Below are 24,266 nucleotides of genomic sequence, written 5' to 3' on the forward strand. Positions count from 1 at the left end.
GATAAATAGATCTCACAGGGTCAGGCCTTCCTGTGTGGAGTGTTGCATGTTCTCCCCGTGCCTGCGTGGTCTTCTCCGGGTTCTCCGGTTTTCTCCCACATTCCAAATAGATGTATGGTAGGTTAATGGAACACTCTAAATTGTCCCGAGATGTGATTGTGAGCGTGAGTGTTCATCTTTGTGTGCCCTGCGATTGGCTGGTAACCAGTTCAGGGTGTACACCGTCTACTGTCCAAAGACGGTTGGGATGGGTTCCAGCATTCCCGCGACCCTAGTGAGGAGAAGCGGAACAGATCATGGATGGATGGAGTTCACATTTAAATGCACAATATATAAACGCACACACACTCGCACGCACGCACCCCCACGCTATTCACGTTGCATGTCATCGTGAACAGCGTTTATGACGTACAGAGTCGTGAGGAGGGTGCTGGCGCCTATCCCAGCTGACTTTGGGCGAAAGTTGAAAGAAATAGTTTGTGATGACACTTTGCTTGCACCTCTGATGAAGAAATTGGTGGTTGACTTGCGAAGTGCGTCCCCCCAGAGGCACCGTGGTGTGCATGCTTCAAAATCCATGCGCTTCCATCTTAAACCATTGCCTTCTATTAGTTCACCACTAGATTGCGCAAAAGTCTACACACTGACACCTTTGAATTTTTAGTAGTTTCTGAACAACGCCTGGAAAAAAAGCTTTACAAATATGACTTTGTGGACTTTTCTTTATAAATAAGAAATTAAAAAAACATATATTGACAGTACATGGGGAAAAAGTAGAGTTTTTTTATTGACCAGTAATTAGAACAAACTAATAATGCCTGGATTTTAACGGCAAATATCACAAAAACAATTAATGGTCGTGCTATTTTGATAATTTGTCATTTTCTAATGCAGCTACTTAAATTATTGTCAAGTATCAGTATTAATATGGGCGATATTTGCCCATTTTAAATTGGTATCGGGTCATACGAAAATGTGCAGTATCGCTCGCTACAGGTGCCGCTGAAGACCAAGGAGAATGAGTACAGTGCGGAGGAATACGTCGAAGTGTTGAGGTGTGATTCGACTCGCCTTCACTCGGAGTAGTCCTTCGGCTCCTCCACCTGTAGCGCAAGCAGACTGCCGCGCCGCGCGCAAGTGCAACACCACCTATGGTGAGTATCTTACATTAACTTTTACAATTATGAAAACTGCGTCAATGCCAGGAAGCCGAGCTGCTAGGTAAAACGAGTCGAAGTCACACGTCGATATCAAGCTTCAACAGGAAAAAATAAAGCATTTGAGGCTGTCGGATAGCATTTGCCGCTCTTACTTTCGTTCTTCCTGGCGTCTCTCTCTCTCTCTCCCTCCCTCTCTCTTTCTAACTCTCTCTCTCTCTCTCTCTCTCTCATTTCATCCTCTGCGTGTTACCGCGATCAATGAAGCACCCTGGTCAAGGATAACCATGTCGACATAGACGCTATTTTAATTTCACTCGGTGATAATCGCATCGCCCAACATAAAGATTATTTTCATTTTACTGACAATTTATATTACTTATTGCAATTTTTTTAAGTGATTCAGTAGAAACATTTTCATAATTTGCTTGATTGTGTTGGATATCTTTCGGTGACTTCATTGGTTGCGCGGCGCGCGAACACAGAACACCTCCTAAAGTTTACTCGGAACAATGTGAGTGAAGTGTAAATAGGAACATGCAAACCAAACTAATGCAGGCGTGATAACACTCCTGTGCAGAAGTGGTGACTTTCAGTTGAAATTGTATCTTGAACGCACAGCATGTTTTGGGGTGTTTACGTTTGGCGCTGCCGGTGAAAATTCCTTTTTACTGACTGATGTTCCAAGTGTTTTAACACGCCTAACTTATAAAAATGACTCCCAAAAACCGGTTTGGTTAAAACTGCAGCGGCATACCGGCTCTGGCAAAGCCTCTCCAAAACCAGTTGGACAAGTATGGCAAAACTACTTCAACTGGACTTATCCATCCATCCATCCATCCATCCATGTCCGTCCTCCCGCCCGCCCGCCCGTCCGTCTATCCTATCAATTGATGATGTCGGGGCGTATATTTACATTTTTTCTGTTGGAATTGTATTTCCAACAAATCTATTAACAAGCCAGATTGGAATTAAATCTAAATGTTTTCATTTCTATATGTCAGGAAAACATACTCTCACAGAGCTTAAAATGTTGTTTTTTTGCAATTTACCAGTGGAATTGTACTTTATTATTCAAGGGTAGTACAGTGGAGGGAAGACGAAACCCATTTTGCAATGCTGCTTGACTTGCAAGTTGTTCTCGAGATGTTATGTAAAGTGAGTAATCTTAATTCCAGGCTCATCGACTCAGTGCCTCCTATAATGATCACTTGTAACTTTCAGGGTGCGTACGGGTGCTTGAAAACCTTGAAAGTGCTTGGATTTTAATGTTGTGTTGTCAAGGTTTAAAAAGTGCTCGAATTGTGGGTGATGTGCTTGTTAATGCTTGAAAGTGTTCATATTTCTCGGCAGTCCGACTTAATAAGATAATTACAAAATGCCAAAAAAAAGGTTTCCTTGCAAATGAAATGTTGATCTGTTGGCACGAGCCTTTGTTCAGCATATACAGCTCTGTCATGCAGCTCAACGTCGCCCTTTCGAGGACAGTAGTGCATCGTTCCATCATGCGGAGAGGTTGTCGGTGTAATAAACGTTGGTTGTTCAATGAAAAATACAAACCTGGACAAAATCCTCATTTGGCTTGCTGCAAAATATGCAAAAAAGAAATCCCAAATTAGAAAATAATATATTTTTTGTTTGACATTGGCTAATTTTCTGCGGCACACCGGATGATCTCTCTCCTCACACTTCTGCCAAGGCACACTGGTTGAGAATCACTGGCCTCAGATAAACTGAGTGTCATGGTTCGCCTACAGTTGCAAGGTAATGAATGACGACAAAAAAGTTGACATTTATATTTTCATGTATGTTTAGTTTCATTGATAACATGTAGGTGGAATTAAAACAATAAAAATACCGAAGAGGGAGAGACATGCATCAAAAGCAGAAGTTTGTAGCCTAAATAGTAAGCTTAGGTCCATTTGATTGATTGATATTTTCATTATAGGTAAACAATTTTAAATTTGCCCCCTGTCTACTTAACTTGTCTGGCTACCTGTCTTTTTGTTAATGGCATTAAAATGGTAATGTCATAGTCATGTCACAGCTATAAGCAAGATCTGCTTCATGGAAGGTGACAGGTATTGTGAAACAAACAAACTATTTTCATGTAATTTATTATCCTTGCATTAATGTGGAACAGTTTTATCAATTAATGAGTGAAATGGACATTTTGCGGGTGCGTGTATTTATATTTGGGTTGTGACGATATTTCAATATCGATATGTATCGCGATAGTTGGGTGATTGATATTAATAGAAAATGGTATCGATAAATTATCTAACCCAAAATCAACGGAGCAGATTTGACCTATCACTGTCCAACTCATCACAAACTCCCTCCCATTTACAACCTGAGGCTCACTCGTGTGCCGCTGAGCTAGCGTGACTCAAAATTAATAGTTAAGCCGACAACAAGCACCCTCCGCAGACACGCACTGGACGAAACGGCCCGTAGTTCCTGCACACGAGAGCCGCCGTGCTTTGTACATTTTAAAATAAAACAAATCAGAATTAAGCCCTTTTCCCTTTTCTATTTTTAATCGTAAAAAAAAATTAAATAAATAATAATAATAATATATCGATATCGACCGATATGACATACACGCGTCATGATGTAGTTTTCAGCCATATCGCCCAGCCCTGATTTATATCACTTTATGCAGTCTACGAGCAGAAATACGGTGTGAATCAATTTGTGATGTTCTGTGTCATTGAGTGCTGTAAGAAAGAGAACAAGAAATTTAATAAAACTGCAAGTCCTTAAAAGTGATTACATTTGGTTATGGAAAAGGTGTACGAACCCTGAACTTTATAATAATTGAAACAAAAACAAAGTTGAACGTAAGAGCTTTTTGACTTTAATATATTTATTCCTTTTTTAATCTGCTTTGCACTGCTTTACTCTGTATTGATGCAAGAATTTCCCTCTGGGATCAGGATTTTATCCCCTGTTTTTCCAATATCGTGTTTTTATATATATATATATATATATATATATATATATATATATATATATATATATCAGGGTTCGCGGTTAACTTTAAAAACTGCTTGCCCATAGGGCAAGTGCCACTAAAATTTGCCTTGCCCGAGTGGCCAAATTACTTACCCGACTTGGGCAAGTGACAATTTTTTTTCTCTAAGAATAAAATGTTTATGGTTGTAAAATGTGCGCCACAAATGTAAATAAACATATATTCTGATAAGCATAAATTAATCTTGTTTTCATGATCAACCATGAAACCCTACTCACAACAGCATGTATCATCCTGTGAGGTTATTGAAAATGTTAATTGTAGTTTTAATAATGAACAAATCTGCATGTTAAATTGGGAAAATGATATTACAGCAATCCAGATTATCAATTTTAAATCCAGGAGAGCGTATTAATTGAGGAATCACATGAGTAAATTATGAGTGTGGGAAATTTGTGTATTCCTTTAAGACCAGTGCCTGTGGCGCTGCCTCCATAAGTTTCATAGCATAAACAGAACACAGTCACTGACACTATGTCAGGTCACATCATGGAGCTAATGAATTAACAGCCAATAATCAAATATTACTCCCTTCCTTACTCGCAACTGAATTGTCTACTTAAAAATATTCAAGCTATTTTAGTCATGTCAGAGGAATCCGAAATGTTCGGATTTGAACGAACTCGTCGCCACTTGTAAACATGCGCAGAAGGTAAGAAAACTTCCGGCTGTCAATTTTCGGCCGAAATATCGCAGGTTTTTGTTGTGTTTTTCAAACTTCAAAGGGGATGCAACTACAGCGAGTTCCAATACTGCGGGATTTATTGACGTCCACTTTAACTCGACATTCACTGAACTAACTGATCCCCGTAGCGCCCGCCCATTGCCCCCGATAAGGCCAATGGACCATACCACAACATAAGGGGTGTCTGGGTTAAACCATCACCATACAGTGCACGCAAACAGATCACGCCACAGTTTTCGTCGGAATTAAAGATATTTGGCTGCTTTAAAAAATGCTTGCCTGGTCGGGCAAGTTGCCCATAATTTTACCTTGCCCGTGGCCAAATTTTACTTGCCCCGGGCAATCGGGAAGCGGTTAACCGCGAACCCTGTATGTATATATATATATATATATATATATATATATATATATATATATAAACAGTAAATAGAAGTCGCTAAATCTTAAACCAGATTACAATCATAATAAAATTTCTTTTTTTTTTTTTAAATTGCACCCTTTGGGATTTGAAAATTGCATTTTACTACTTTGTGATGCTGATCTAAAAATTTGATTCATTGCTGGGCCTTCGACAATATATTTAAGTTGGCACACATGCGCATCAAAATAATCCAAATAAAAGCAACGCATACCTGACATTTTTGTTTGACTTCCTAAAGGCTGCAGAGACTCTGGGCAGGCCTGTTGTGGCCTGCGGGTCCAACTTTGCCCAGATGTCCTGGAAGTCTTTACGTTCATCCATGAGGTCTGAGAAAGAATTGAGCATCAGACAACAACTTCTGGTGCTCATTTAAGAACCGCACCAAAACTGTTCATGTGCACCTCTTTTTTGGGAGCACAGAAACGGTGACTTCACCCACTCGCAAAATCTGGCATGATCCATCAACAGCTGTTCTTTGCTCCCTTTGGCTTGAACACGCCACAGGTGCAGCTGTGATATGGTTTGACGACCCCAGATGGACGATAGTGTCGTGTGCTCGCCTGTGTTGCGTTTCCTTGCGGAGGGCCCATTAGTTGCGACGAGGAGCTCAGATTACCCGCCAACCGATCCTCTCCAGGAGATGCAACTGGTGCTCATCTCTCGTCAGCACACACACACCCGGTTGAAATGGAGGTGGAGGCTTTGCCTGCGCCGTCATCTAATCAAACTGTCAAAGGTTTGACAGCCGAACGCAGGTCAGATGCAGTCCGGGCAGGACACAGTCTGTGTGCAAGGACAGAAACCGGCGTCTGCGGTGTGGACGGATGGCTACACAACAGTAGGGGCAGCTGCTCTAAAGGATTCCAAGTCAAGTCGGGCCTTGCAAGTATCCAATGTCGTCTAAAGTTGTCTATCTGCCACTCCGAAGGCCGCAAACTCACCGTTCTTGGATCCTTCCTGTCCGGGTTCCCACCAAATAATGTTACCCAAAAAGGTCATTCTGTACCCGATAGGGGGTGAGTTAGTCAGCCGGAGGTGTGTCTATGACCTCTTGGATGAGCAACGGCACTTCTACATGCAACTCTTCCAACAGCAGGAGAGGAACTACAGGGACTTCCTCCAGATGCTCATGGAATGCTCATCTGCCCGCGCGGATGCTCTGGTGCGAGAGATGCAAGATACCAGGAACGACCTGCGCGCTGCCAAAGACGAGCTGACCGAGGTGAAAAAGCAGCTGGCCCGCTCGAGCGAGCAGGGAGAGTGTCTGGCCAAGGGCTTGGCGGCAGTGCGGCCAGCGCTGGATGGCCTGAGCGTCAAAAGTGGAGGCGTGGAACACAAACAGCGCAAAGGAGGAGGCGGCTTAGGACAAAGTGGCCTTGGCAAAAAAAAAAGTGAACCCAAAGCACTGAAGCTGGTGACGGACCTCACTGATATCCACTTTGAGGGTCTAAAGGTTGTGCTTGCTTACTCACCACCAGCTCATTTAGTAGCCATTTCCAGAACTCTGCATTTGCAGAGCTGGGCAGTCCGTCCCAGGGGCGGAACGGTCTGTTGGGTGGGGGGAGGGTGACAAATTTTAAAATAGGGCTCAATTAAGCAAGGCGGGAGGTGGATTTTAGTCCGGCCCTCGTGCCATCATAATAAACCCATAATAAGGTAAGCAGATTTGAATAGTAAATTAGCCAGCTAACGATTGTTAAAGGGATTTTGGTATCAACCCCCTCCCTTGTCATGGTGTGCCCCAGTAGCAGGTGGAAGGCGCGGGTTACGCAAAGTCAGAATAAGGAAATGCAGGCACGCTGCTGTCTCACGTCTTTTCTTACTCAAACAATGATCTTGAAATAAACTTCTGCCGTTAGCATCGCTCCCGCGGCGATGTCATGCACGGACAATTTTTATGTTTGGGGCAGAACGGGGTCGGAGGCCGCCAATTTTCACGAATGAGGGCGGAGGGCCGACGCCGGAAGGCTACAAAGATCGTGGCTGGGGTGCGGGGGACTGACTAGCAAAAAAGAGTCACGTGCCCAGTTCTGTGCATTTGTTTACAGAGCAACAGCCAAACTCTGCAAAAATGTTACGGTACACACGTCAAGCCTCTCGTTAACAACAAAGGAAAGAAACGGTGCTCAGCGCACTAACCGGCTGTCTTTTGAAGACCTGTTGGTCGGCACGGTGGACGCAAGCGTTCGCTACCAAACGCTGTTGCGGGCCTGCGTCCCGACGTTACGCTCTGACGATTCCGCCCGTTCCACCAAAAGCTTGCCGGCACTTCTTGCTCACTGTCTCCTCCTTCGTCTTTGGAGTTTGCGTCTTCACCTTGTACTTGTTGTACGCTTGCTTTGAATATTGACTGAAGACCATTTTGAGCATTTGCTCGCCTCAAGCCAGCTGCGGTAAGACGCGCTTCATCTGCGGTCCAAGTGAAAACCAAATACAGCCATCAAATGTTTGCATTTTCAAACTTGAACTTCATGGCTGGCTGTTGTTTTGTAACCAAACACCCAAACTGATCGTCCATTTGACTTCAAAAGGTGACGTCTTGCGTATTGGCCTGCTGAACCCAAGATGTGTAGGCCCAAAGTCGTTGATCCTCCAGCCAATATTTTTATTGAAGGATAAAATTGATTCCTATTCCTTGTTCTTTTGTTGTAGGCTGACCAACTAACAGAGGAGCAGATCGCTGGTAAGAAAGTGTTCCTTTTGTTCACTCGTACCAAGGTCGTCAGAGTTAATGAAAACGAATAAATGAACTAAAACTGAATTTGGCAAAACATTTAAAAGTAAGAACTAACAAACCCACCAGAAGAAGTAAACAAGGCATTTTAGATTTAGTCTTAGTCTAGATGAAAATACTTCTTAGTTTTCGTCCGATTTCGTCATTCCTATTCGTGATAGTTTTCATTGACGTAAACGCAAAAAAAAAAATTAATAATTAGTCTAGTTTTTGTAAATTTCTTAGACCATAACTCAAAAAGGTTTTAGTCGGTTTTAGTTAAAAATAGGCAAACAAGGTTTCCACCCAATAGCAAAGCCTTTCTAATGGACTATTAAGGATTATGCATTACAAGCCGATAACGTAACAGTGGAATCAATGCTCATTGCTCCAAAATAACCAAAACGTTTTATTTGCCAACTGTTGTGGCTTTATTTCACTTGAAGCAACATAAAATCAAAACGTTTTAGCAACATAGACTTGTAGTAGACTTGCGGTATAGTACAGTAGCACAAGTACAAACTCGATCAAAATATGTCTTGTTTACTTGTACAAGCTTGCGGTTATCAGAGCAAAGTAGCCTTGCAAGTGTCAGTCGTCAAAAGAATCAGAAATCCCTTTATTGTCATTGTACAGTGTGCAACGAGATTAGAGGGCTCCCCCCCTCCAGTTCAATACAACAATAATTTAAGGAAATATAGAAATTAGATGAATTAAAGATTAAACAATGAAATAGAAAATAAATACAAAATTGGATAAATAAAAACACATTATGTCGCTGTTCCGCAAAGTAAGGGTGGTTGTGTGTGAGAGAGTTCAGCATGTTTTGAAAGATGTACAATAGGGAAGGATGTCATCAATTTGAACAATTTCGTCCCATCTCGTCTCGTCAACGAAAATTTCATGTACGTCACGTCATATTTTCGTCATCAAATAACATAATTTAGCTCGCCATCGTCATCGGTGACGAAGACAACACTGGAAGTAAATCAAAGTCACCAAATTTCAAATGGCCAGCTAGTGTGTGCCGAGATGATGCGAGCTTTGATGCCTTCCTTGCCTTGTGCGCAGAGTTCAAGGAGGCCTTCTCCCTGTTCGACAAGGACGGAGATGGCAACATCACCACAAAGGAGCTGGGCACCGTCATGAGGTCACTGGGTCAGAACCCCACAGAGGCCGAACTCCAGGATATGATCAACGAGGTGGATGCCGACGGTATGCCGCCTCCCATTTCTGCAGTCATGTTCAGGTCCCCTACCCCTCGTCAATGTATGTGATTTTCTACTTATCACCTAGACAACGGGACGATCGACTTCCCTGAGTTCTTGACAATGATGGCCAGGAAGATGAAGGACACCGACAGCGAGCAGGAGATCAAGGAGGCGTTCATGGTCTTTGACAAGGCAAGTGTGAATTGAGCCGCTCCACAGTCATTCGTAGCTAATATGTGCACGTGCGCTTCGACAGGACGGCAACGGCTACATCAGTGCGGCTGAATTGCGTCATGTGATGACTAATCTGGGCGAGAAGCTGACGGATGAGGAAGTAGACGAGATGATCAGAGAAGCGGACGCTAACGGAGACGGACAGGTCGACTACTTAGGTACTCCCCGATTTGTCCGAGACGCTCATTTATTATTCGGCACGTCTTGTGTTTGACATTGTCTTTTTGTTCTTGTGTGTGTGTGTGTCTTTCCAGAGTTTGTAGGCATGATGACTTCCAAATGAAGCGGACCCACAGAGACCAAGAATCAGTCAAATGTTTCGCTTACCTCTTCTTGCAAAAAACTACATTTACTCGTACAATTCTGTATTAGGCAACTTGAAAAGGAATGTTGGCCCATGTCCATTCTGTCCACGTTTAACCGGCTCTAAAAATGAAAGCGGTGCACAAACCGGCTTGTACTCCCGCCACCCAGTGGCGAGCTGCCCAATCAGACATTTGCTCATTTGCCTTTGGGACCCGTCAATTTCCTGGTTCTGTCAGCCTGGTGGCATCACTTTGCCTTTCTTCGGACTTCCTGTTGACTTTCTTTTTGTTTTTCATGCATGCAGCATTCCACACGCTCGTGGTTGGAGGAGTTGGACCAAATGCAAGAATCATACATGAGAAAGAATTCTCATTAGACTTAGGTTGTGGTTGTGGTGGCGGGGCGGGGTAGCTGTTTACCTTTTTGAGGTCCTCACGCCTTAAGGGCTTTTCCAGCTGTGTGATTTGTGGGTGAGGCGTCACTTGTTGTGTTACGGGTAATCAATCGGCAATAATTACTGAAGCATGCTGGGTTCTTTTCTATCGGCTGTAACGTATCATTGTGTGGGGACCTTCGTTTCGCTTTGGAGAGCGAGTTGGTGCTATGCGACAATTCTTAAAGTGTGTGAGTAGGAATGCGTGGGTTTGTGTGTCTACGCGTGTGTTGCGGTGGGGCCCGGCCCAGTCCGACTGTTTAGTTCAGCTGATCTGCAGTCCAAGTTGCATATTTTCATCTTTACATTGTTTTTCCAATAAAAGACCCTTTGTGCCTCTGTGTTTATGTGTTGTGACGTCTTTTAGATCAAAACCCAGCAAATGCATGGAACAGTATTCCAATCACGTGGAAAACATTGCAGATGGTTACCGCCTCGAGAACAAGTGTAGTCCATGTGACCAGCACATCACCGTGTGTCGCTACGCAATCTAGCCAGCGGAAATGAAGGTGCAGAAGAAGTGTTGATGTCGAGACGTCTCACACCAGATAGGGAGAGAGAACACAAAAATGTGTGTGTGTGTTTTTGTGGCGCCGGGCAGCAAGTCAAGACTTGAAGAAGCAGACACTGGCGGTGACAAAGTGGCATTCCTACTAATGATGCTCAAAAAGCAACCCTGATAGTGGAAGTGAAAAGAAGCTCACTGTTTTAACGTTCTGTTGGACTGCTGCCTATTAACAGCGAAAAAGAAATAAAGCGGAAGTAATTGAGGCTATTGCAAGAAGGAACAACCCGGGAAGTGTTTGAATGAACCATAGCACGTCCGCACACGCACAGCAAACAAAAGTGATTATGTAAGTGTCTGAGATTCATATACAGCGGTGTTGCAATGATTCACATCGTTGACATTGGCCCAAAACCTCATAAATCACATTTTGGTGCATTTCATAATTTTTCAAAAATCTATATCTTTGCTCAGTTCACACATGCAGGTGTTATTTATTTATTTGTTTACACATCGACCAATGTAAGTGCTGAAAATGGCATGCTCGGATTTACGACAGAATGCTAATGTTATAAACTTGCTGCTTTTTAGAGTCTCCTGAAACGTGATTATTTTGGAGGTACAAGGTTTTGGCCCAACGCCAGCAAAAGAGCCATTACAATGCCACCAATGCTTTGCTTCCACAATTTTCTTGTGTGATTGAACTCGCTCTCACACGGAACATCTTCACCTTCAAATAATAGCCCGTCGTCATATTTTGAACGCTACAAAAAATGCAGAAACATTTCATGACGCTGGACACCTCTGCTAAAATCGTCTACCTAATCCTCAGTATTCACTATTATTCACTTCTACTCATGTAATGAAATTGTTATACATAATATTAATCAGGATCTGGGTCGGGGGAAAAATCACTTGCGCCAATTATTTTGGGAAGGTGCCAATATTTAATGTTTTCACCACTTAAGAGAAACAGTGAACTTGGACCAGTATTAGGACAGTTCATAGACGCTTAGTTGAGAAAAAAGTATTCCCCACTATCTGTCAATTTGTGTTCAGACACACATTGAGGACAGAATACCCACCAATTTAGTTTTTTTTTCACTTTATTTAATGCTTGTGCTATATATATATATAAATACAATTGACCTATTTTAACTTCACATGCATTAGACAAGGCATTTGAGCAAATCCAATGATTTCTTAATTTTCCATGTCAAATTTTAAAAGAACGCACAAACGTACTTGAAAAGCACATTAGCCTAATATAAGAATCAATACAAAAGATATGTTGTATACTTTCATCAATTTGAAATCAATTAAGTTTTCTATTTATTGTTACTTATTCACAGTATTAGAAAGTATAATCAAATATAAAATTCTTGTACTTTGTCCCCCCCCTCAGTAAAAACCCTTCATTCTGATATTTTGAAACGTAGTCTACGTAGAGGTCATGACCCTAAGGAGGAAATAACCCAAACTGTTACCCGAGACTTTTGCGGGGTGGGGGGTGGGTGTGCGTGATTGGCACCCGGGAAGAAAGGCTGTCAGTACTGTCAAATCCTCCGATTAAAGACACACAATGGTGGACGCAGGCACGCGCACCAACTCCCTGCCAGAAACACACTTGAGATACACGCTTGTGTGAACCTGAGTTAGAAGACAGATGCCGCACTTCAGAACTAACGTGTCAAAAAGACTCGAGAAATAATCAGCCTTTATACATTTATCATCCTCATTCATTGACAGCATAAAGAGAACACTGAGCCACATGACCAATTCGTACACATTCCACTTGCATCAGTCATCTCAGTAACGTCATGCTCTGTGAAGAAAATAGAATTATCATTTACTTTCGAAAACAACAACAATACACATGGCACTGTACAATATACAGGTTACACATTGAATTTGTTGTAAAACAAAAATCGGAAATACGTACATTTAACGCAGGTACAACGGTGGTGGCATTATGACTTCGACAACATTTTCCTCCCAAAAAGTTTTAGTTTTTTTTGCCAGCTTAACTATTTTGGCAAATTATTAACAGGGGGCACATAACAATTTTGGTGTGGTTCTTAAATGAGCGTGAGAAGTTATTTGGTGCTCCATTTTTTTTGGCCCTGATCCAATTCACCTCATGGGTAAGTTTAAAGACTTAGCGCATGACTGGGCAAAGTAGGGCCTGCGGGCCACATGCGGCCCATCCACATTCTGAGCGGCCCTCCATCGCAGCAGTTAACTCCAAATAAAATGTCAAGTATGCCCCTCTTTCATTGTGATGCGCTAGCGTGACATTGGCAGAGCGAGTGGACAAGAGCAGCGACTTGTCTTCAGTGTTGCTAGTTGTCACTGTATTTAGTGACTTTTCTGACCATTCTAGCAACTATTTAACAAAAGAAGGAAAACCAAAGAAAAAGAATGGCAGCCACTGCGGTCCTCGTGTTAATAAAACCGTAATTTCCTGCATGGTAGAAGGAAGAGAGGAATTTGTCCTGGTAATGATTTGGGATCCTAAAAACATCTAATTGTGGTTTGTGCTCATAATGGCAGCACACCCTAACAATATAAACACAGTAGACTTCTTTTTTTTTGGTGAATGTTGCTGCTATATGCTTGGTACGCAAATAAACAGTAACACAATCAAATTTGGGGTGCACCTGCGCACTCTTGTTTATTTGCACCACTTTGTGACACAAGAACATAAATGCTCCTTGTGTGTCCAAGCAGTTATATGAAACTGGAGCCTGTATCTTAGCAGGGTAAAATAGTTTCCACGGGCTAAAGCTTCAGGTAGTGTTTCAACATAATCTCATTTCAATCTTGTCAAACTGGTGCAACTACTTTATCGGTGTACAATAAGATGAATGGCAACGGGAATGAGCATAACAACATCGAAGTAACATTTTCAAACATGTGGGAAATGGAAATGCGGTTCCACTTTGAAAATTCAATCTACAGTGATGGTCTTGAATTTTTAATTTGTCGTGCGACTACGCTTGTAACTCAAATGACTAGTATCGCTAATCATCTTTCCCCACTGAAATGAAAAGAAATGCCAAGGAAGTCAAAATATGGTGCGACGAAAACAATTGATCTGAATCAGCCATCGACCATTTTGTTTACATTCGCCTGGAATGTGTTGAAGTCAGAACTGGGACAATCCATGTGGGATAAATCAGACGTCCCACCTTCCTCAACTGCAGCACGAATAACAAAATTAGTAGTTGTTTTTCCACAGATGGTAAACAATAGACACCTACGAGTATTATATTCGCGCTATAATTGTGTTATGCTTGAAGGGTTACAACTAATGTGACATCGATGCTTGCTAAATTCACCCATCTACAGTGCTTTGCATTGCGTTTAGCTTACTAGCGGACTTTTGTGAGGCAAAGCTATGCGGTTTGCTCATGTATATAATGTGAAATTATTTGTTTTAGATTTAGTTTTACAGAAAATTACAAATAGGATTGCCAATAAACAACTTGACCTTTTTCTTTTTTGGGGGGGTTAGAATTAGTCATACATTCATTTTCTAAACCGCTTAACCTCTCGACCAAAATGCTGCTTGTTGTAAAATTTGCCACCAATTTTGCCCAGAGCACAAGACAGCTCAAATACCCCAAAAAAAAAAAAAATTGGCTGAAGCAATGGTGCATTTCTTGAAATACTGCTAATTCAGGTCAGACTCGTGCGTGGAGGCGCCACTGCACTTGCATTGGAACGACATTCCAAAACGTGTGAATGCAGATCTGCATTTTGGCATTCAAGCAGGCTCACGGTGGTCGGCAGCATGTGCGCGTGGGTAGTCGGATCAATCAAATCGCTTGGCTTACAAACCAGTGTCAACAAGACGCACACACTTGCGTGCAAATGTATTTGCTGTCACCGCTTCAACTACCTCAAGTGCATGTGAATCACGTAAACACTATTTCAACTCTTTTTCTTCATGTAGGAAGCAGACCACAAACACACACGACAGAGGTGGTGGAAGGGGTTACCACAAGGCATGATGGGAAGGGAGACCTGGTCATTTGACTACAATGTGAGTGTGATGCAGGCATGCCGCGCATTCGGCGTGTTTTTCGCAGGTCCATTTGAGAGCTCCTGTACGCTACTGTGTGTGTCTCAAAGTGCTCTCGGAATGATGGTGAAGGGGAGGATGGGGCTGCTGGCCTCCAGCTCCAAAGCGGTGAGGAAACACTCCGTGGCGGCGGCGGCGTTCCCTTGAGCTTGCAAAACCTCGCCAAGGCCGTTCCACACGTCATGAGCCGTACTGAGCACAAAAGGAGAAACATCAAGACTTGGATAAGACGACATCCCGGATGTACAGTAGTATTTGAAACTAATGAATGGATGAATTTGGAACCAAATTGAAATGAAGGTCGAGTATTCATTCAGACGTAAATCCTTTCGTGCTATCCCGTGGTATCTTTGCGCAATTTGAGCAAAGTCTAAAGTCATTGGCAAGCTTTGCAGAAGCTTGATAATCTTGATCACTTGAATCAGGTGAGTTGGAGGAGGCAAACATGCAAAACAGGCTGGATCGGGGCCCCAGAGGACCAGACTTGACCACTCCTAGCAGAACCTTTTTGTTCTGTCTTATTTTGTTGGCAATGGTTTTGTCCATCATCTTGGCGGATGAGCAGTGCTTGACTGGACACCAACCCGCAATCACCCACCTGTTAACCTGTACTGCATCCCTCAGAACTTTTTCCGACAGACTGTAGCGTTGAAGCTGATGGAGAATAAGACCCTGAGGAGAGCAGAAAACATTTGTACATTAACTTGGTTTGCTACATCTCCAATATACATACATGTTAAGTACCATACTTCTTCCAATAGTTCCTGAACATGTTTACTTAATAAACTTTACAGGCTTTTATTTGAACCTCCAAACTTTTTATATTCATCAGCATGTTGGAGAATCCGTGTGTAACCAACCAACATTGACCCAAGTGTAACCCAGGGTGGAATTAAAAAAAAAAAAAAGTAATTCGAGCTATTAAATGGCCCGACCTGAAATGAGCAGGCATAAATAGAGAAAGAACCCACGCAAGCATGGGAAAGGACGCGCAAAATGAAAGAAATATCCGAGTCGAGATTACAACTTGACGCTGAGCCAAATGAGCTATCCACATGCTCCTGATTTTGTCAAACTAAGATATATTTTACCCCATGCGATTGAACAGGAAAAGCTGACAAAAATGAATAAATGACTCATTTACTTAGTTTTTAAGAAAACAGGAGGGGGCGGAGCTAAATTGTGACCCAGACCATGCATCCCTTGTCACTAGCCACTGCCACCTCAATACCAAGAGGGAAAATCTTAATTTCTATGATGTGTGAACCTTAAGAAAATGGCATTATGTTGTCAACTGAGAGGAGCAAAATGTTGCTTTTTAATTAGATTAGTGCATGATGACCATTGTTCATAATGTGTGGGCATTTCATTTCATGAAACACTGACGATGGACGGAGTTCTAAAGAACGACGGATGCACGCACGGCCACCTTGAACTGAGGTGGTGTGTCACCCCGGCAACTCCACTGAAAAACTACTGTCTACGCCCCGGAGACCAGTCGAACAGGTTTACAAACTGCTTGGCTGACTTCCTGGGGACTTTGCAGTTTCTTGTCCTTTCCAAGATAATCCAAGCTAAGAAAGGGGAGGTTTTAACCACTAACTGTGTGCATAATTGCAGTGTTTCTTAGATGATTCCTTCTTCTGCTATGTCTTCAGGGAATTGGCCTACTACTACTACGGCAGCATTTGTAGTTTGGTGGTTCAGCACTCTCAAAGTATCTCTGAGCAACAGAAACCTCAGTTGCTCTCACTGCTCATGGGGACTTCTAGGAATACATACATGTTTCATCACTCTGTGAACGAGACATCCGTTTAAAGACACTTTGATTATCTTAAAATGTAGAAGTCCAATTATGTTACAGATCTAATCTGATGGTCCCACAGGACACAAGCTAATTATATTAGGGCCTGCAGACACATCTGGCACAAAGAGAGACACATTTGAACACAAATTAAAGATAACAGCACAATCTAGTGTGTATAAACATGCATTACCAGTCTCTGCATGGTTTTGACGTGCGTGGGGTTGATAGACAGGGCTTCTTCATACCAGCGCTTCGCCTCATCTATGTTGCCCCTGAGCTCGGCAATCTGCCCCCTCATGAACAGGACATTATGGGAAGTGGGAAAGAGATTGGCGGCTTCTTGAGTGCAGGCTGATGCCTCAGCAGGCTTCGACATGCCAATGTAAACCTCAGCTGTTGGAGACAGGATAAAGATTAGATGGATAAACAAAGTAGTAAGACAAACGTTCAAAATGCAGTTGATTTACCGGTTGTTCATTCCAGAACAGTAATATTAATATATACTTTAGGGCTGACAAAATTAAAGCATTAACTCAGGTGATTAATCAATTTTCTTTTAACTCAGTTAACTATTTTAACTCAATTAACTCAGTTTGATTTACCTTAAAAATACTTTGCATACTTTGCTCCATATTAGCTGTACATCATTAGCAAGTCTCAGAACAAAACACCGTGTTCAAGTTACCACTGGGCCTTGGAAACCAACACTGCTGGAGTGTGGCACTTGTGGGCGGTTTTGAGAAATGTCTCGAAGAAAAATGCCTGTAAAGATGTCTCCATTTAGATCGTATACAAGAATCAAAGAAAGCTATTAGAACAGTCTTTGAATTAAATATACTTCATACTTGGTGATTTTGCATCAATTCCAAGATATTATTTAAGTAAATATCTGTTATAAGCGGCGCACGAAATAGTAGTTGAAAAATGTGATTAATCATGGCATTTTTTGTGAGTTTAAAAAAATTAATCACTTGACAGCCACTAATTAATATGTATGTATGTATGTATATATATATATATATATATATGATTTTTTTTTAACTAATGAATTGCAAAGAATTCCGTAATTATTTGCGATTAATCACATTTTTCTACTACTATTTTTTGTGAAGCTTTTTACTTGAATAATATCTTGTAATTAATGTAAACTCACCAAATATGAAGTGTATTTTAAATCAAAGAGTTCTAATAGCCTTTTTATTCTTGACTGCGATCTAAATAGAGTGAGTTAACTTTACAGGATTTTTTTCAAAACATATGCAGTACATCTAGTTGTAAGCGTCACACTCCAGCTGTGTTGGTTTGCAAGGCCCGGTGGTAACTTAAGCAGGGGGTTTTGTTCTGAGATGATGTGCAGAGATGGATGGCTAATATGGTACAGTGTTTGGATTTGGCTTTGCAAGATATGCAAATTATTTTTAGCAAAATAAAACTGAGTCAACTAAACATTTATTCACGTGATTTTTTTTGATTTTTTTAAACGAATCCCGAGTTAACGCTTTCATTTTGACAGCCGCCCACCAAAAACACCCCAATGTAGTGTTTACCACCGTTCACCACCAGCTCCGCCCATTTCAAGAAAATGATTGGGTCCTCAATCATTTCTGTACAAGATTGAGGATCCATCCCCATTCCGCCTCTGCAGACTAAACACATGACCACTTTCTCAAGCATCCAGCGAACGCCTGACAAGCAAAAGAGGCGCTATGAGCAGCTTCCTGACTGTTCAGCAACTGTTTATCTGTGATGGTCATTTGTCAGAGGACTGCCTGGTGAACCTTGGTCAGCACAAAAGTGGATTGATTGGCAGGGAGATTAACGCTTAAAACTGGAGCAATTCTCACAATCCAACTTATTGGAGAGGCCAGAACTGTAATTTAATCAAACAATTGGGTAAATGATTTAGCATTAATAAACCAACGCTGGCTTCGTTGTCAAGCATGAAGTGTCAGACGTACATTGTTGTCCAAAAAAGGTCAAGTCACCTGTTCAACAAATTACCATGTGCATGGATAATAGTACATCATTGCTGGATAATGATTGCCACTCGAGTGTGAATCGAGAACGTAAGGCACAAACAACATGTTCTTCCATCTTGAATACTATTTTGTGTTTAGTGTTTGGTGCGGGCAGGAGCCGGCATTAGGACGACATCATGAAAGGGGCATATATAGAGTGCTAAGCATATGAGTACACCCCTTGAAAAATGTAAAGATTGTATCCAATATCTCAAACTAAAAAATGTCCAAAATGTTGACAAAATGTTTTTGTGTAGCATGTGTTTAACTCAACATAAAGTAATGTTGATAAGAGAATGTATCGATGACACAATCTTCAGTCTAATCAAATTAACTAATGCAAGAAAATGGACACATCCCAAGACAAAAATGACTATATGTATATCGTATTTTGTATGACCTCCATGACTTTCATGGACAGCAACGTGTCTGCTAGGCGTGGAATGAACAAGTTGTTGAACAAGAACATCAACAAGTTTTTTGTGTGTACAAATGAAGCAATCTCATGTTGCAATCAATGGGCCACATTTGTGGAAGTATTTTGTCATTTTGATTCTGAAAGTAAATGAAATGTGGGTATTTATACAAATAAAATGGACTTGACTTAAATGTTACAAACTTGTTGGGGTGTACTCATTTACACTGGGTACTGCCTAACATTGCATGATAAAGACCCTTTAATACATATATCTTTTTATTTGATTTGTTAATTGTTATTTCTACTTTTAAAACAATCTCCTGCATGCTGCTGTAACACCTGAAGTTCCCCTCAAAGCAATTCTCTTATTTTGCCAGACCAGTTTATGGTTTATCAGTATGATGCGGTTTAGTTCTACACCACTGCCACAATGATAAACATATTGTTAAAGATCTTTCTGAGAGTGTCGAATTATTGATTAAAAATGCAATATGATGTTTATTTTGTGAAACCTTATTGTTTGATAGGGCTGAAAAGATTCGTTGACTAATAGTGATCAAAATGCTCGACAATTAATTTTAATAGTCTCTGCGCCATTTCTTCATGTATCAAATTATTGGGCGCTCTCTCGAAAATGCCTCATCTCAACCAAAATGCATGCGGTTGACATGGAACAGTAAGAGCACATGTTATACCTCTTGGTCACTCGCGACCACGCACAGCGTGTTGTTGCGTTTATGAACTCGGACATCTCATGCACTCAAAGGAACACACATGAGTGATTTGTCCCAGGTCATTAATGGCGACATCTAACAATAAAAGACAAAACCAAACTAGGTTGTTAGAATACACCAAGTTACAGTGCTAAGAAAATATGCTCCTCCTAATATTTAAAGGTTTTTTTTTCATTCCAGGTGCATACCACATTTGGAATGCGTAGCTCAAATTACGCATACTAGAGAAGCAAAAGTTACCATGTTGGTCTGAGAAACTAATAATAAAATACAAGATACATTGTACTATCACAAAGTATATCTGTAGTAATAGTATCATAAATTAAAAAAAGTACATAGAACTCAATTAACAAAGGAAGTGATTGTGCGGACAAACCTCAAAATACAGTACCATAGTGGGCGGGAGTTTTCATAAAAATTAAGCAGAGGTTTTATTGCTAAAATCCTCCTTTATTTAATGCAATTGGCTGGCAACCAGTTCAGAGTGCACCCCGCCTACTGCACAAAGACAGCCGGGATAGGCTGCAGCACCCCCGCGGCCCTTGAGAGGAGAAGCGGAACAGATCATGGACGGATGGGCTCCTCCATTTATGATTGCAAGGGACGGCAGCATTAGGAATAGTTGAAACATTCACGCTGTGCTTGAATTCAAGAAAGTAAAAATGTTGGAATGATTACATTTAAAGGTGTTGAAGAAAAAGCATACGCCAATAAATCTTCTGAACACATTATTTTAGACCAGGTGAAAAACGTGAAAGCCTGGCTAACGATTTAGTTTCGTCAATTGCTGAGATTCATCGCAAAACTCTTTTTCACCCTCCCATCAATCCGGATTGTTTTGGGCGGGGGCGGGGCTAAAACGCTACACAACAGTGGCAAAACATAAACGTGATGTCATGACTAACTACACTCAAGTGTGTCTAGGAGATTTCTGTTTCTGTTTCCGTTTTGCACTATTGGCTAAGAGGTTTCAGGACCCAGCACAGTCCCTGGAAATCCATCATGAACAACTCTTTATTAATTGTAGTGAAAATCTGTGTCAAAAAAACGGCCATCATAAATGCATTGAAGAGAAATAAATAATATAATGGATGTACTTTTTAAATCCAGTAAGCGTTTTCTATGAAAAATGTGGGCGTCCACGGTGCCATGATGTAACAAAAAGGTAGATGCAAGTACCTGCATGCAGCCAGATCTGAGCCAGCGTCAACCAGGGGTGCAGGGGTCCATGCTTAGGGGCGCTACTCTGCAGGGAAGAGGCCACCTCAGACAACGCCTGCTCCACACGACTCGCTGCGATTGATGTAGCATGCACAGAACCTGCAAGGAGATGAGTACATACAATTAGCACGAGACATTTTTTTCTTAAAAGTATGCAGAATCAGGTGAAGTTGCTATGTGCCACGGTGTACTCAAAACACCAACCAAAGTGTACTGCTAATGTTTTCATTCCAAAAAACATTTGAGGGGGAAACTGAATTTTTGGTTTCAATAAGCTCACCATGGCACACAGTTTCCCTATTTGTGAACTCAAGATTTTAATCAGTACACACCATTCCACGCACTGCAACACACCTCAGTGTTCAGAGCCTGGATTAACCAGGTTCAAGTGAAGTAATTCGTGCACCAACATGCATATACAGAAATCACACCGTACACCGATTATTAGGTGAAGCAAGTGCTCTTTTTTTTTTTTACAGCAGGTGAGGTTCTTTCAGGCACACAAAGTAGCCTGTATTCAGTTTAACACACAAATAAACTTCATCTTGTCAGGACAACAATATTATGAGAAGGCGAATCAAACAGAATCACACTCCTAGCAGAAAAGGCTTTTGTCCAGCTTTAACAAATTCTTGAATCATCCCAGTCGAGGGTGGTGGCCCGTGGCCACAAACAAGAATGACTGATCACGAGTGTCGGCTAAGCATTTAGTGCAAGTGTTGGTTTTGATGTTGGTCAGTGGCAACTTCCTGTTCTGTTCCCATTCGCGTTAGCTTGATATGAATTTAGTGTGCTTAACTACTGTTTGCAGCTGACACAACAACACATGCACAAGCTGCTAAATTAATTAAAGGAATACAATGACTCAGGAAAGTTGTTAGTTTTGGTTTCATGTTGGATTGTTTTTGCAGAGAAAAGTTTTTACTTCACTCAAAAGCTCATAAATCAACTGAAAAACAACTTAAATATACTAGTTGGATGTCACCTAAGTTTTTTTTGTTTTGTTTTTTTGTTCTGGGGGAGTTGATTGTTTTTCCTCAAATTTATTACTTCTACCAATGTTTCACGCTGGATTGTTGAAAATCAAGATCTAATCGCTAATCAATTAAAAGCATGTCTTTTATGTGGGGGGAAGGGGGGGGTCAACTAGTATAATGAATAGGGAGCGATGCCTTTTTGAAACAGATCCTCCAATGGAATCTTAATCTATCCAACAAAATCACTTTTAACATCAAACTCAATGTAAAGTGCCAAACAGGCGTTAAAAGAAAAACATCATATTCTACACTTTGTTTTATGTAATGATATCTTAAAATTATCAGTAATTTGGTAATTAGACAGAGCTGTTTTTTATGTTTTTTTAAATGTCATTGTATTCCTTTAAAACAAATGCAACTAACTCAATCTTCACAATGCATCGAGTTGTGCAGCAACCAGCTGATAGCAAATAAGAGCTGATGATGAGTACACAACAGCCACTTTATTTGGTACACACGTTTAACTGCTCACTGCATCAAAAGTGTAACCAGCCAATGTCATGACTCAAGATAACAAAAAGAAGGTAAAGAAATGGGATTAAAGTGTCTTTGGCCACAATTAACGGCAATTTACCGTATTTTCCGGACTATGAGGTGCACCTCTATATAAACCGTAGAAACTCTTTTTGAGAAAAAACAAAAAAAAAAAAAACAGATACAAGCCGCACCAGGCTATAAGCCACAGTTTTCTATGTTGAAAAAAAACATGTGTTGTTTACTGCATGTGCAGAACGATTTTGTACTGTGAATGCACATAAAGGTACATAAACAAAACTGTCCCTTTTAACACGACAACAACATTGCTCATTAAAACAGAACAGACCCAAGAGAAAAGAAAAAAAATCTAGATTTATTGAGTGTATTTTCTGAACTATATAGAGCGCCCCTCCTGGTGAAAGAAAAATCCACAGAAAAAAGTAGCTGCTTATATTCCGGAAAACACGGTACTAATACCAAAGAGGAGTGGCCAGGAAACTAGGCAGAAAAGGTAGAAGTTTGAAGAAAATAATCTTTAAGAACTAATAAAATGTTACTTATGATGTAGTAGATCCTTTAAGGAGTGGACACTACTGTTGGAGAAAAACTCAAGTGTTACTCAATTTTCATGTCAAGATTTGTATGCCTGGCTCAGAATTTGGTTGTTGTTTATATGAACTCCTCGACAAGGATGAACATCTCCGGGTAATTATCTCATGGAAATAATGCTGCTGACAACCTCACATTTACAAAGTGTACCTAATAAAGTCACCATGTGGACATGAATTACAATCTCATCAGGAAAAAAAACTAGGCTTCTACAACAAAGGATGGGAAGAAAGCAAGAAATGGAAAACTTAAGGTAAGATGGAGGTTACTTGGCTACTTACAAACAGAAAACATGGAAGAAAAACCAAGCATGTTAGCGTCCTGAGGGCCGCCTTGGGGGGGGGGGAGGGACAAAAAAACAAAAAACAAAAAAAAACAAGGGATGGGGGAAATAAAACAGAAATGTGGTTGTTAATGATTAAAAGAGAGAAACAAGGTCAAGCACAGACAAATCATTGTGAAACAAAAGAAAATCTAAAAGTGCATTAAAGTGTTAATTCTTTACCGGGGCCTTGTACTTTGAGCCTAATGTTCATGTAATACAGCTACTTTTAATAAATAAATACATTAAAAAAAGAAAGAAAGAAAGAAAAAGAATGACTAACACGGACATGATCAGAAAATTAAAGAGAAATGCTCGGGACCTGCCAAAGCAGACCTTCACCTCCAAGACTCATCAGCGTATGAACAGCACAAGACTACGAACGAGTGGCATTATGTGATAAAAGTTAGTGGTTTTAAACACGCTGAGCATGCTTATGAGGTTGAAATAAGCAATCAGTCAGTCAACATCCCTCATTGGAGCACGCTAGGTTTTCACAGCGTTTATAACGGACACTTAAATAAAAGCTAAAGGACGTATGGCAAACGGTCGAATGCGGTGCGCCAGGTCGGCTCATGATGTTGTGCTAACGGGGCAAGTGTCAATTCAACACAACATACTACCTGATTAGTTCCGAGTGGCAGTCCTTGCAATGGCACTTTTTACCACCTGGAGACGACTAAAGAATAATTCTCATAATTGGGAACGGTCACATGGCTGTGGTTGAGGTATGTAAGCTATCATGATACCATATGTTTTTGTTTTGGTTCTTTTTTATCCGCAGTAATTTAGACATTTTTATTTATTTACTGTATTAGCTGCAGAGTATAAGGT

At 41.0% G+C, this 24,266-nt stretch overlaps 2 protein-coding genes across 3 annotated transcripts in view; one reads left to right on the forward strand and one right to left on the reverse strand.

The window, feature by feature from the left end:
* The first annotated feature begins 1,041 nt into the window (after nt 1-1,041).
* LOC148343477 (calmodulin-alpha) lies at nt 1,042-10,540 on the forward strand. The gene is made up of 6 exons (XM_088297373.1): nt 1,042-1,154; nt 7,953-7,983; nt 9,085-9,228; nt 9,310-9,416; nt 9,481-9,616; nt 9,713-10,540. The coding sequence occupies exons 1-6, from the start codon at nt 1,152-1,154 to the stop codon at nt 9,739-9,741; spliced, it is 450 nt and encodes a 149-aa protein (XP_088153499.1). The 5' UTR covers nt 1,042-1,151; the 3' UTR covers nt 9,742-10,540.
* Nucleotides 10,541-12,403: 1,863 nt separating this feature from the next.
* The window catches only part of ttc7b (tetratricopeptide repeat domain 7B), a 28,662-nt gene continuing 16,799 nt past the window's right edge, over nt 12,404-24,266 (reverse strand). Inside the window, exons 18-22 of one of the 2 annotated variants that reach the window (XM_088297385.1) lie at nt 23,392-23,442; nt 20,946-21,086; nt 16,787-16,989; nt 15,388-15,461; nt 12,404-14,981 (exon numbers count right to left, since the gene is read on the reverse strand). In XM_088297385.1, the coding sequence (XP_088153511.1) occupies nt 14,834-14,981; nt 15,388-15,461; nt 16,787-16,989; nt 20,946-21,086; nt 23,392-23,442 (617 nt within the window). In that variant the 3' untranslated portion in view covers nt 12,404-14,833. The remainder of the gene's footprint in view (nt 14,982-15,387; nt 15,462-16,786; nt 16,990-20,945; nt 21,087-23,391; nt 23,443-24,266) is intronic. The other variant, XM_088297395.1, reaches the window with a different exon arrangement.

This window comes from Idiotropiscis lumnitzeri, chromosome 1, assembly GCF_059441095.1.
Source record: "Idiotropiscis lumnitzeri isolate Australia: NSW breed Sydney's pygmy pipehorse chromosome 1, RoL_Ilum_1.0, whole genome shotgun sequence".
Classification (NCBI taxonomy): domain Eukaryota; kingdom Metazoa; phylum Chordata; class Actinopteri; order Syngnathiformes; family Syngnathidae; genus Idiotropiscis; species Idiotropiscis lumnitzeri.